Source organism: Caenorhabditis remanei, chromosome V (genome assembly GCF_010183535.1).
Source record: "Caenorhabditis remanei strain PX506 chromosome V, whole genome shotgun sequence".
Classification (NCBI taxonomy): domain Eukaryota; kingdom Metazoa; phylum Nematoda; class Chromadorea; order Rhabditida; family Rhabditidae; genus Caenorhabditis; species Caenorhabditis remanei.
The window spans coordinates 12,583,828-12,597,666 of NC_071332.1; the positions used below are offsets into that span (position 1 = coordinate 12,583,828).

Consider the following 13,839-nt stretch of genomic DNA (forward strand, 5'->3'; position numbering starts at 1 on the left):
GGCGTTCTCTGCAATATTTATGATGATGCAAGTGCAGAAATCTTAATTAACGCACGATAAAATAAGAATAATCAATCGTAAAGCTAAAAGATATTTTCAGAGCAAAAGAACTTCAAGCACTTTGAGTTTATGGTCAATTTTATTCAAAAAAAAGGATTGAATAAAATAATCGCGTCTTATCCGAGAGGAGTACACGCAACTGAGCCGGACTTTCCGATCGGTATTTCTCGGCCCTGTGGTAAAATTTTACGCGCGAAGTTCAAATTAAATAAAAATGTTTAGCATTTCGAAAAAGCAGGTCAGAATTCTGGGTTCAGGTGTATAAAATTGTTCATTTCATATAACATTTAGGAACCGTTTTGTTATTAACTCTTAGTGCAACAAATGCCTTCAAGTACCTCTTTTCAAAGTGTCTTGTTCATTTTTGTACAAAATAGAATGAAGAAGCAACAGGAATTCCAGTTTATCTGAAGAACGGAATAACATTTGAAAAACCAGCAGTGTGCGACCGCAAGTTACAGTTCTTTGATAAAAGAATTCAAGAGATTCCGTCCAAGGTGCGAACCAGTTCGAAGAAGTTCCACCACCCTGCCTGAAGAAACTGAACCGAGTACTCTCAGAAACTCAGAAACACTTTTTTCAAACATTGAATATCTGGAAGATGTGATCAGCTGTTTCTCACTTTTCTAACTGTTTACCATTCTCCTAAAGTTCACTGTATTCAAAAGTTTTTTTTTAAACAGACTTTGTTTCACTAGTCACTCAAACGTTGGATGAAAGCCAAAGTTTTTCTCCATACTGTAAATAGTTATTGGAACTTCCCACTTTCTGTTTCAATGGATCAAACTTTGAAATTCTCCTAATTCCATCATTGACTTGAATTCATTAAAGCCACAGTTGAATGATTCATTCTAGCCTAAAAACTCGAGATCCTCATATTTTCGTTCTCTCTTATGCATTTTTATTTCACTAGCCGCAAAAAAATCAAGAAAACAAGAATAATCCAAGTTGACACGTTGAGTGTTTTGTTGGCACACAGCCAACGCCTTCATTTAGTTTTCGTCATCTTCTTCCTTCTTCTTCTTCTTCTTCTTCTTCTTCTTCTTCTTCTTCTTCTTCTTCTTCTTCTTTCATCTGAAAATTAGGATGAAGAAAAGATGGAAAAGGATGTTATGAGAAACGCCAAAAAGTAGCTTTCGGGGGTGCAAAAGACACTTTAATCAGATTGGTCAGACACATTCGAAATGATCAAATGCCTGAAGTCGTTGGGTGGAACCGAGAGAGTATGAAGAGTGTGGAGACGCAGAGAGGACGGGAGCACGAAGTGGGCATTCACAACTTTTCTTTTTTCTCAAAGCTCTTCGCCTCTTCATTTCTGGAAAAACGAAGAAGGACATCTTATGTCTAAAACTCAAATATGTTCTATATGCATTTCCGTTTCTTTTTCAGATTCTGATGTTATTCACTTCAGAAAACCTAGAGGAGCAGCAGAGTAGGCTACGATATCAAATTTCCATAACAAGTGAAAACCGACTAAACTTTTTAGTATGTGTTTTATGACGTGCTTATTCTCTTCTTCTTCTTCTGTGCTACGTGCCACGTGACACCTTTTTCGATCTTGGACCAGTCAGCTGTTGGTCCCAAAAAAAGGATGAGCACTCGTATTTTTCGTTTATTATTCTAAATTTGAAAGAGATGATTTCAGAATATCGAGAATCTCTAGGGCGGCAGTTGTTTTCATTTCTTCTTTTTTCTTCGTTTCCTATTCATCGTCTTCTATTTTTTTCCATTTTTATGTGTATGAAGTAGGAGAGAAAAACAAAGAAAAGAAAAAAACTATTCATTCTGAATATATATTTTCTCTTTTTTCTCTCTCATCCGGGACATCATCAACATTTCAAAAATTCGACACTTATCACTCAAACATGAAATATTCATTCTTTCTTCGTTCTCTCTTTTTCCTTTTTCTCTTTTTGGTGTGGTGTGGATGAAGAAGAAAAACGAAAATGAGATCCAGATGAATTCATGTGGAAATGGTTTCTTTCTTTGAAAAAAAAAACTGTTATTCTCCTATTTTCCGTCCCTCCGATCTCCTCACGCCGGTGTCCAGCAGTTCCAGTTTTGAGATTTCGGATTCTTCCAAATTTGGAAACATTTCCAATTACTTTTACCTAAAAAAGCTAGACTCAATCTTCTATTTCTGTGCTGCCTCTACTGGATTTATGCAAAAGAGATCATCAGTATTAAAATAGAATAATCATCAAATGTGAGGCTTCTCAGGGTCTTTAGAATAATCAAAACACTCCGATTGGTCTAATTGGGTCTAGTGCACTTTTAATTTCAGACAAGACCAAACATCCAGTTTTCTAGTAGATATGAAATTGATCAGAACTTGAAAAGGTCTCAATTGTAGACATTCCTAACAACTGTGATTTACTTTCCTTCTTTTTCTACTATCTCTATTTCGCTTTGAGTCTTTTTTCTAGAATTTTGATTAAAAACCTTCGGCATTTCTCTGACATTTATCTATAATTGAATCCAGTCTGCAGCTGATTTCTTTCTCTTGATAAGGCCAAAGAAATCTGAATTAGTTTTCAGTAACCAATTTCTCTCCATTGAATTATGTATTCCAGCTCTTTTTAGCCACGATTTTACTATTTTTGGAAGAAACATTACAGATTTACTTCTGCAATTATACTAAGAAGTCGACTCTCCATAAAACTTTCCCATCATTCCTCCATTCAAGATGTTCAAAATGAGTCAATACATCTCTTAGTATGCCCAACAAAGCATCTTCTTCTTCTTCTCGACGACATTAGGTCTCTCCAATTGACCCTACTAATTCAATTTGACGGTCTTCTTCTGCCATGTTGCCTAAAAGGCTGCTGCTCCGTCCCTTTCGTCCATTCATTCAATGGACCCTTCCATCTTTGCCGAATATCTAACTTATCTCAGCTCTAAATCGTACGGAACAAGAAAGAAACGTCACTTCTCTTCCAAAACAGCATACTTCTCCCCCATTCTTCCCTTCTTTTTCACACTATAATTTTCTTGAGCTTTACGACGAAAAAGGCTCTTGAGTCTTCAGTGTTGAATCACTGAAAAACGAGAAAAAGAGACAAGTACAAATTTAGGAAAACGGGGGAAACGGATTGATGTCTTTTTCGAAAGTTGTACTTTCTCAAACTCCTCCTTTTTCATTTCTGTTTGATGTTTACACGACAACCGGATATGTTGGATCCGCAGTTCTCGCTCTCTCTGATAGTTTTGTTCAGATTTCTGGGAAATCAGTTGTCTCATAGTTTCCAACAGACTTCCTTGTTAATGTATTTGACTGTATCTTTGTATCTTTCTTGGAAATGTGTTCTCTTAGGAATACTGTATCGAGGAAGTAAATAGTCGAACAATAAAAATGGCATGCATCTGTGCTTTCTGTTTAGTCCATAACCGTATTCATTGCTCTTTGTACGATTAGAACACCATTATCCACTTATGGTTTCGATTTGGAAAAAAAGTTGCATTTCTAAAGTGAATTTGCCACTGATATGATATGAAATTTCACCAGTTTCTCCATTATTCATTCATATTTCTCTCCATCTGCTCCAATACTTTGAATTCTCGATCCATTTGTACTTTTACTAAATTTCTCTCAATGTCTTCACCCCTCTCTTCATCTCATAAATTAGCATTATTAAGAGAACTATAAAAAGAGAAAATTGTTTGCAGAAGAGACACTTAATTAGCCTTATTTCGTGTATCGAATCGAAAGTGTTTTCAATTTCTCTTCAGAATATAGTAAACCGAAAGCCAACTTTTTTGAAAATTTGGGAATTTCCTGTTCCAATATTTTCCAGACATGATGAAAATAGGAAACGTGAGAAAGATAGAGATCCAGTTCCGTTTAGTTATTCATTCCTTTCGTTTTCTGAAAATTGATTATCATTTCTCAATATCCTTTTCTAACTGAATTCTGAATTATTGCTTGATCTCATTTCATTTTTTAATTCCAGAAGCATTATTTAGAGGACCATATTTTCAACTTCTAGTCCGTCAATTTTCTGTGATCTGGATACGAAAACTCGGAACTCTTCCGATACTTCTCGTCTTCTGTTTCAACGTTCCTCCTCCTTCCAATTCTCTCTCTCTCTCCTTCTTCCTACTCGAACCACTCCAGAATTCCGTCTGAAATATTCCGACGGTTGTTTTGATCCTCTATCATGCACAAGTGACAGTTTTCTCACATTCCTCATAATTACTCTCAACTCTTCGTTCTCTTTTCTTTCCCTTTTTCTTCCGTTTTCTTCTCCAGACTCCACGTTTTTTCAAGTGCTTTTCGCCTTCTTCTTTTTCTTGTTTCGTTGTGTTTGGAATCTTTCGATGTTTTTCTGAATTTCAGTTACTTTCATCCCCCACTTCTCCACATGTTCTGAATGCAGGACATGACTAAACCAGCAGATCCGAAGGTAATATGCTCTCAATCAATCCAGTTAAAACATTTTTTGAATCTCTAGGATACTCGCCGGCCCCCAAAAGTGGTCATAACCCAACCGTCTTCGAATGATCTGATGCCACGTGTCTCCATCGACACAGTTGATTCGTATCATCGTGAAGTGTCAAAATCGAAATGCTGCACAATCTTGTGAATCTATACTTTCTTTTGTACTACTTTTCCAAGCATTGTTCATAGAGAATTGTATTTTCTTGCTGCAAAAGGAGTGGGGTAAAATAAAAATGTATGATAAAATAGAAATGAACAACAAGAGGAGAGGTGATGGGAGTTCGTAGTGACTCTATGAGAAGAGAAATAGAGTTTTTAGTTAAGTTCTTATATAGAAACATCGATTTCAATATCGGTCACAGAATAAACGAAGAAAGGGGATCAATACAGGAAAGAAGTTAAATTATGGTAAGGGGAGAGGGTAGGTTCGAAACGATTCCAGTTATCAAAGTAGATAGGAAAAAGAGTGCCGAGATCCGGATGATTTGGGGCTACACAGTAACTGGTAGGGAAGAAGAGAAGGTTGCATCCTCAAACCGGGATTGACCAACTCATTGAGATTAAGAAGAGGTGGGGTTGGAGATGGATGAGAAAGAAAAAAGGGAGGTTTAATTACTCGGGATCGCGGGTTGGGAATGGAATCGTTTTCAAAACAGAAGAACACATGAAGCGAGGGTCTTTGACCGATTTTAACAAGATGCTCTTCTGAAGCGAAAACAAAAATAATGAGAAGAAAAAATTGAACAATAATAAGCAATATCAATAATAGGAAGGAAAAGGGACCAAGTAGATAATAGAAGAACACGATATGGTATGAGTTAGGTGTGCTGAAGAAAAATTAACAAGAGGCACAATCTCATTTAGCGCATCTCCTCATCATCGACCTCATCAGGCTTGAGGATTCCGGGCACGGCACGCTTACGCTGCTGTGCCTGTTGAATCTCAGCCTCGCGCTCTTCCAGATACAAATCAGATGTGTCCTCTCCGTTGTGCTCTTTGATTTGAATCAAGAAATCACGAAGATGGTTGCGCATACTGGCGATTTCAGTGTTGAATGAGAAGAATCCCTTGATGATGATACGAATTTGGTCTCTGGAAAAAAACAGTATGATATTAAGAAAGAAGTTCTCAAAGTCGGTTTACGGTTGAAAAACTTACTGATTCATGTTATCAAAATGAGTCTGGAAGTTTCCGCCGATGTGCTCGTATATGTACTCAATGTTTGGCTGAGACGGATTCTCCGGATTCAGTGGGACCTTGATCGAAAACTCTGGAGCTCGGAACAAAGCGCACAACACTTCCGCATAGTAGGTCAATCCTGGAAAATTAAAATTGGACGATGTTTATACTGAAGATACAACGCACCAGCAACGTGAACCTGAGAACTATCGCAAGCGACAGCCAACACGTGCTTCAGAAGATCGATATAGTAGCGTTGATAGAATGGCTGTGAAATCTTCTCATCTTGTTCCGAAACACGAGCCAACAACTCCTTGAGGATGTCGAGACCTGGAATAGATTTTTTTGATTGGAAGTAAAAAACTAGTAGCGGTATTTTGATACTTCAATTTGTCTTCTTTTGTTTTGTTTCTGATGCGGTAAGTCTATTAGGTACTTTCACTTTCGACGAAGAAGGAATTCAATTTTCCAAGAGTGACATTCTTTCTTCACTGACATGTTTTTGCGACTGTACACAGTAGAGTTTAAATTTACGAATTTCATTGTTATTCGTTAGTCTTTTTACTGCTCCGGGAAGTTGGGGCGAGATAATGTAGATTATCGTCGCGGTTTCGCTCAATATTTCTGTGTTCAACCTATCGTTTAATGATGGAAATGGAGCAAAAAGTTCACTTCTGAATACCTAATGACAAGTAGGGCAAGTGACGAATGACCATATAGTTCTGGTAGTTAATGCATTTCAAATGTGTCACTTTTCAAAGATCTAACGATGACATTAAGACAGTAGACATTGCTTGTTCGTAGGATGTGACACAACATATATTCTAGGTTTCCTACAATTTTTGTCATCATTGGTCTAGATGATCAGAGCGATGTCCTTGGGACAGTTACTTTTTGATTCCTTCAATATGTCTCTCTTTTCTCATCTATTTTCTTCTCGCAAAAACACGCCAGTTGACACAGGAGGGCCTTCAAAGTACATTTGTGTGTTGTAGAGAGTTGTTTACCCACCCAGCGACGAAATGATGACTTTGGCGTCCGTACGCAAGGCTATTCTTTATAAAAGCCAACTTGTGTGCCCCGAAGTTACAAACTTTATACTTATAACAGCTTCCGATTCCCAGTTTCTAACTTTTATTTAGTTTACAGAACCAAATTTGCAATCGATTGAAGTTCGAACAATGCCAAACCAACGGTATGATGCTGAATGTGTTGACACTAAAGTGCTCACCGAACACATTCATTTCCGTAATGGCCGTGTTGCTTTAAACCGTTTAATGAAATCTCCCATGTCTGAGAAAATTTACAACTGGGAAGATCCTCACGAGAGCAAGCGTGGTGTGCCGAATGCTGGTCTCGTCCATCTTTACGAGAAGTGGGGATTCGGTGGGTTTGGAATAATTTTCACTGGAAATCTAGTGATCGACCCGAAACATCCATACGAAGCTGGACAAGGAATCGTGTCGAAAGAAAACGACAGTCCAGTGATGAGAGATTGGTACGCAAAGATGGCGAGAGCTATGAAAGCCAATCACGCGTTGGCTATTGCTCAACTTAATCATGTAAGATTTAAGAAATTCTTAAAGTCGTAAAATTGTTTTTCTGTAATTTCAGCCAGGAGCATGGGCGTTTAACAGTTATACGGATGGAAGCGGCCGTAAGCACATCATCAGTGACGGTGCAGATGACATTCTGAATGCTCCAAAAAGTGTTGTGAAGACGGAACTGATTGATAGAGTTGTCTATGCTGCTAAACTGCTCTCTAACTGTGGATTTGATGGAATTGAAGTTAACACGGCTTTTGGAAATCTATTTTGTCAATTCCTCGGCAACAATAACAAGAGAACTGACGAATATGGAGGTGACAGTCTTGTAAAGAGAACCCAATTCCACATTGACTTATTGAATGCAATTCGTAAAGAGGTTCCGGCAGCTGGAGGGTTTCTGGTTGGATTGAAACTCAACTCAGCAGACTTCCAGAATAATTTCTCTAATGATGAAGTCAGTCGTCTCTGTGAGATTCTTGAAGAAGGGGGGTATGACTTCGTTGAACTCACTGGTGGGCAGATGGAACAATGTGTGCAAGAAGCTCAACAGAGAGCAAGCACTATCGCTCGTGAAAATTATTTCTTGGAATTTATCGAAACCGTTGCTAAATCATTCCGCAAGACTGTCGTTTACATCACCGGAGGATGGCAGACTGCTTCGGGAATGGTCAACGCTGTCAAGCTGAACATCACTCAAGGAATCGGTTTTGCAAGAGCTGCTGCTGCCGAACCGGGTTAGTATATTCAATATTTAATTTCACACTACTTTTTTATATGACTTAAAGTTTTTCACTTTTCCCCTTTCAGATTTACCACGAAAACTGCTTAGTGGAGTTGCTCATGCCACACTCGATAATAAGTTCTCCCCAGCAGACTACTTTACTTCCAAACACGCAGCTCACTTCCAGATTAAAACTATGGCTGGACGTTCGATAAATGACGTTGTTAGGTAGAATAAAAAGCGAAGTCCAAAAATTTGTCACATTTGTAATTCCAGACCAACCGACGGGCTACCGGATTTCACAGATGAAAAAGAAGCCAAAAACTTTGCCGAAAAGGCAGGAGAATACATGAAGTTCGTTGCAACTGATGGGAAACCAGATACCTTCGCTGAAGTTATTAAATATACACCAATTCATTCCTAAATTCTCGCTAAATTGTAGAACGTGCTCATTATGATAATAAAACTGATTTCGCAACACATCTAATTCGAAAGTCTCAGTAAATCTATCTTATCGAACACATCAGTGGCAGAATCTAGGAGAAAAATGGCTACAACCTACAATTGAAGAAACCACATTTGTGACTGCTATCGTCTGTTTCGATTGACCTCCTGCACTATCTTCTTCTTTTTCTCTATTTCTCTTCTCGCTATCTATCTTTTCTCGTCTCATTGCTCTCTTACGCAAACATTTCGATCTCGTTCTTCGTGCCTATATATATTCATGAATTCCAGCCTGTATCTAACCATTTCAAGAATGTCATTCAGTCGAATTTCAACTGCAGCTGTAGACACTGCCGTGCTCGGTGAGCCACTTATTTTCCGTCATGGAAAGAAGGCGAACAATAGAATAATGAAGGTGAGTCGTATTTATTTAACAAGATGCACTTTGAACCTGCTCCCAGTGAACTCACGGTACTAAAATTTTGAATTTCAGAGTCCTCTTTCTGAGAAAATGTACAACTGGAAACAACATAATCTTGAGACACTTGGTCTGCCCACAGAAGAAATCATCAATCTATACAGTCACTGGGGCCAGGGAGGATATGGGATAATTCTCACTGGAAACTTGGGTGTTGATCCAAAATACGTTGGTGAAGCTGGTCAAGGACTTGTGACATTGGAAAATACTAATGAAGAATCCCGGAAACTTTTCGCCAAACAGGCACAAGTTATGAAAGCTACAGGTGCGCTGGCTATTGCTCAAACTAATCATGTTGGAAAACTGGCAAGAGAAAATTATACAAATGAACTCGGACAGAACCACACCCTCGTAGAAAGTGCGAAGAATCCATTGGAGTTTTCCGTTGAAGAAATCGAGGAAAATATTTTCAAAAGATTCGCTCACGCTGCCTCAGTTCTTTATGAAAGTGGATTCGATGGAATGGAAATGCATTCTGCTCATGGAATGATTTTTAACCAGTTCCTTGTTCCTGAGAATCAGCGAAACGACAAGTATGGTGGCTCGATTGAAAACCGCACTCGTTTGCTTCTCGACACGTACAAAGCTGTTCGCGGAGTGGTTCCAGAGAGCACTGGATTCCTCGTAGGAGTAAAACTGAATTCCAGAGATTTCCAAGAATGCGGAATGTCTCGTGAAGACATTATCAAAGTTTGCCAGCTTATTGAGGCAAGTGATAATAATGCTTTTTTCTTATAATCCGATTAATTTCAGAACGCTGGATTTGACTTCGTAGAACTAACCGGCGGTGCAATGGAAAGTGCTATCAAAGAAGCTCAGAAAAGACAAACTACTATCGACAGAGAGAATTTCTTCTTAGATTTCGTTGCATATACGAGCGAAATATTTAAAGAAACCGTGGTCTATATCACCGGTCGTTGGCAGACTGCAAATGCAATGGTCTCATCTGTCAACATGGGGCTGACAAAGGGAGTTGGCCTCGGAAGATGGAGCTGTTCCGAGCCAGAGTTCCCAAGAAAACTGATAGCTGGAGAAGTGTTCTCCTGCCCTGATTACAAGTTTACTCCTAGCGAATTCGGTCAGATGAAAAATGCTGCTCACTGGCAAATGAAGCAACTTGGAGACAAGGAGTACGACTCAAATATTAGGTAACTATATATCTTACATTAACTCGATTATAATATCAAGACATTTCCAGATCTTCTCAATTCGTAACCGATTTTACCGTTGAAGAAGAAACTTCTAACTTCAAGAAAGCTTGTGAGGTCTACAGAACTCATCTAGCAGCGATTGGTGGACAGGACAGCCATGCGGGTGTTATCAACTATAAGCCGTTGAACAATAATAACCAATAACTCTTTGTATTTGTTCTCATATTTTTTCTTTCTTGTGAATAAACTCACCGATTTCTGCAACATTACGCATCGTGTGTTGGAAAGCCCAGACGACAGCGTCAATGACAGTTGAGAGATCTTCTTGTGGCATTCCCATGAAGACTGGGAAACACTCTTGAACCAACGATAGAACTAATTCGAAGAAGTTGGTTCGATGTTCTGGGAAAGCTTCCATATCTTTGTTGATCATGTCGATGCTGCATTGGAAGACGGCTCCAAGAATGTTGGGGACTTGTGGGCACAGGAGAGACTGAAAGATTTTATGATTAACTTGTTTTTCCAAAGAAGTTTCACTTTCAATTTTTTTTAAAGAAAAATGAGATTTGCTAAACTTACACCAAGTTGAGTGACAAGGATGCTGAGCAATGAAAGAACTTTCGGTTCTCTTGCTTGTGGCACATTCTTTTGATAATCGAAGAGAACAGCATCGAAAAGTGGTGGAACAATGCTCTCCAGAATGAGTTTAGCATCTCCATTCTTCGATATAAATGTGGAGAGAAGAATCAGAATCTCTCGTTTCACTGCGCGCATCGTCTTCACTAGAGGATTCTTCAGTGCATCTTCTCCGGCTGTTGTTACTGCACGGGACACTTTTTCGGAGAGAATTCTGCAATTTTCATTTGTTTCCAGAAAAAATAAACTCGTGTCAATTATCTTACTTGTAAACGGACAATAAATCACTGTAAATGTTTCCAAGCTGAGTCACAAAAGCGGATCCAATGGATTTGCAAGCGGCAACATTGGTCTTGAGAATGTTGAGAACTGATTTCACCATCTCATGTTCTTCAAGAACGCTGTCATTGGTCGAAGCGGATGCGATGATATCGTTCCAAGTTCGGTTTGGAATCTCCATGAGTTGCATGATGAGTGCTTCTTGAAGGCTTCCGTCTATCTGAGCAGAAATGATGTGTCCAACGGCTTCATAGAAGACGTGCACTTGTGGATGAGACAAATCACAAATGATTCCAGTCAAATTCTCGAGCATTTCTTCAACGAATGGTTTGTTTTCAGCTGGTTGAACGATCACAAAGTGTCTCTTGCACTTAATGGCGATTTTGATAAAGGTATCACAAGCCATATCCTGAACTCCTTCGTGGGTTTCATGCATGAACTCGAACAATTTGTTGATGACCTGCAACTATGAGTTAGCTTGAATGTTTTTACCCCAATTCTTACCGTCTTCAAAAATTTCCAGTGAGCTCGGAGGAATCGTGGATATTGTCCCACAACGTACATTATATTCGATGCAATCACTGCTTTGTTATCTTTTCCACGCTTCTGCTCACACAAACCCAATAAGTCACGAATGACAAGAACCAAGAATCTCTTCTCATCCTCCTCAATCATCGTCCCAGAAATTGAACCAACTGCCCAGCACAGTCGATTGAGATTCTTCCAAGAAAACTCTCCTCCGTTTACTTGTGATGCGAGTTTTTCAGTCATCTTCATTTCAGTATCCTTGTTGTCAAGATGGGTCAAATAGACAAGAGTTTCACGCATGTTTCGGTACAAGGCAATGGAATCTGTGTCCTTAACCATCTCACGGACAACTTCTCCTTGATCATTTTCAACAATCAACACTTCTTCCGGCTTCGCCATTCTGGAGATCATTGTTGTACGGAGAGCTGACAAATACTCGCGATAGAGACGACGTCGTGGATGCTCGCGGTTAGTGGACATCATTCCGTAGAGGGAACTTGGTTGAATGAATGGTGAGATACGATAAAGTTCAGCAGTGAGCCAGCACCAGCAATCAAGGCAAACTTTGAAAACTTCCATTTCCTCGATCATTGTGATTTTCAAAAGAATTTGAATTGCAAAGTCATGAGCCTCACGAACAATTCTTTTGTTTTCGGGTATCACTTCTTCAGTAACTTCGATCAAATGAACATGTTCTTTGATGAAAGCAACAAGGAATTGAGCCAAGCTGCTGATGAACTTCTGGTCTTGATCGGAAGCGTCCTTGTAGACAGCGGCCAAATCAAGATCGACGGAAAGAACAGAACTTATATGCTTCATCGTAATGCAGAACATTTTGACAAGTTTCTCATTGTAGCTTGGATCATTGGTTTCAACTTGAATTTGAGAGATCTCTGTGAGACATTGAAGAGTGATGACACGATAAACCTCCAACGAGAGGAAGTTCGCTGACAGCAATTCAGTGATGTCCGTTTCAAAAACGTATCCAACAGGAATCCAGGTCAAGAAGCGTTGCAATGTTTTGAGAGTTGCTTGAACCATCGAATTCGATGGGCACTTCTCGAGAATGTTGACACACAAAGTAAATACTTCTTGGAACTGTCCACAAAATTGTTGTTTGAGATGTTGCTCCTTGGCTTGGGTCAAGTTCTGGGAACCGAAGTCGAATACTTCCTCGCTGAAAAATGCAAATTTTATTGATATCAAACAAAGACGCATTCTTAACATATGTTTTGAAGTGAAAACTAACCTTAACAAGCTCAAAATATTCATATTGTTAATGCAAACAGTCTCGTTTGTCTTCGACGATTCAACGATATCAGTGATGAACGTCGGCCATTGCTTTGGCCAATCTTGTTTGACAATTTGAACCAACACCAGGTTCATCTTATGGAGAAGCAACTGATTCTGCTCCATAATCGATTGTTCAGCTGACAGTTCAAGCATTTTCGAAACGATGTAAGACTTGATTCCATCTCGTTGAACTTGTGGCAACGACTTCCACTTATGTTGGATGACAGCCTCCAAAATTTGAAGAGCGAAATACTTGGATTCGTTGAGAGCCGAGTATTGAAGAATTGCGTCGACCTTGGTCCATGAATCACGGTCTTCCTTGAGTGCCATGAGGATTTGGTTGGCCTCGGCTTGTTCTTTCCCGCTCATCTGGTTCATAATTCGGACAACTTGATCCAAAAGGTTGACGTCGATGCGGTCATTTTGAGCGAATTGAAGCTTTGCTTGAGCGAGAACTTCCATTGCTGTTTTGTCGGTTTCTGAAAATTCTTCATTTAAATGATCATATGTTTGATAAAAACTCACCGGCGATCGAATTTCGCAAAAATCGGCAGTATATTCCAGGTCAGTCTCTCACACTCACGCACACAAAAATGGCGGTCACAGCTCTCCTTCTGGGAGCAATTAGGGATTTTCCAGTAAGAAATTAGGCCAAAATATCGTTTCTCTCGCACACACTCTCACGCTCTCTCACACAACCGAAAGTTGACGATGGGACGATCGATCAGGCCCTAGTTCTGAAAAATGTGAATTTTATGTTGTCAAGAGAGTAGAGTTGAAGAGAATAAAACAAGATTTATGGGTAAGAAGAAAAGAGCGGAAATTCATATCACATGAACACTCCGAAAAAAAAGAGAAAATGGGTGAAAAAGAAAAGAAAAGGGAGAGATATGACGACGGAAATAACAGATTTTTTTATTTTTCTACTTTTGTCATGACAAAGTTTCATTAGACACAAATTTTTGAGGGTATCTTGATAACGACCCCTTCGTTTATTTCCGCTTCGGGGGAATGTAAGAACTGCGAAAGTTCGGCCACAGGATCAGAGTAAAACTAATAAATGGAGAAAGTAATGAAAGAAGGGA

At 39.2% G+C, this 13,839-nt stretch overlaps 4 protein-coding genes across 4 annotated transcripts; 2 read left to right on the forward strand and 2 right to left on the reverse strand.

The window, feature by feature from the left end:
• Positions 1-5,358: 5,358 nt before the first annotated feature.
• GCK72_019377 (uncharacterized protein) lies at positions 5,359-6,393 on the reverse strand (the record flags this gene model as incomplete). The annotated part of the gene is made up of 4 exons (XM_003115697.2): positions 5,359-5,590; positions 5,657-5,816; positions 5,864-6,007; positions 6,360-6,393. 4 exons carry the CDS (start codon positions 6,391-6,393, stop codon positions 5,359-5,361), a joined length of 570 nt encoding a protein of 189 aa, XP_003115745.1.
• A 465-nt stretch (positions 6,394-6,858) lies between these two features.
• On the forward strand, positions 6,859-8,369 carry GCK72_019378 (uncharacterized protein; the record flags this gene model as incomplete). The annotated part of the gene is made up of 4 exons (XM_003115569.2): positions 6,859-7,239; positions 7,292-7,958; positions 8,032-8,173; positions 8,222-8,369. 4 exons carry the CDS (start codon positions 6,859-6,861, stop codon positions 8,367-8,369), a joined length of 1,338 nt encoding a protein of 445 aa, XP_003115617.2.
• A 333-nt stretch (positions 8,370-8,702) lies between these two features.
• On the forward strand, positions 8,703-10,222 carry GCK72_019379 (uncharacterized protein; the record flags this gene model as incomplete). Its single annotated transcript, XM_053732996.1, has 4 exons — positions 8,703-8,804; positions 8,883-9,557; positions 9,621-10,015; positions 10,066-10,222. 4 exons carry the CDS (start codon positions 8,703-8,705, stop codon positions 10,220-10,222), a joined length of 1,329 nt encoding a protein of 442 aa, XP_053581909.1.
• A 16-nt stretch (positions 10,223-10,238) lies between these two features.
• On the reverse strand, positions 10,239-13,216 carry GCK72_019380 (uncharacterized protein; the record flags this gene model as incomplete). The annotated part of the gene is made up of 5 exons (XM_003115600.2): positions 10,239-10,511; positions 10,598-10,868; positions 10,921-11,393; positions 11,438-12,638; positions 12,711-13,216. 5 exons carry the CDS (start codon positions 13,214-13,216, stop codon positions 10,239-10,241), a joined length of 2,724 nt encoding a protein of 907 aa, XP_003115648.2.
• Positions 13,217-13,839: the final 623 nt, after the last annotated feature.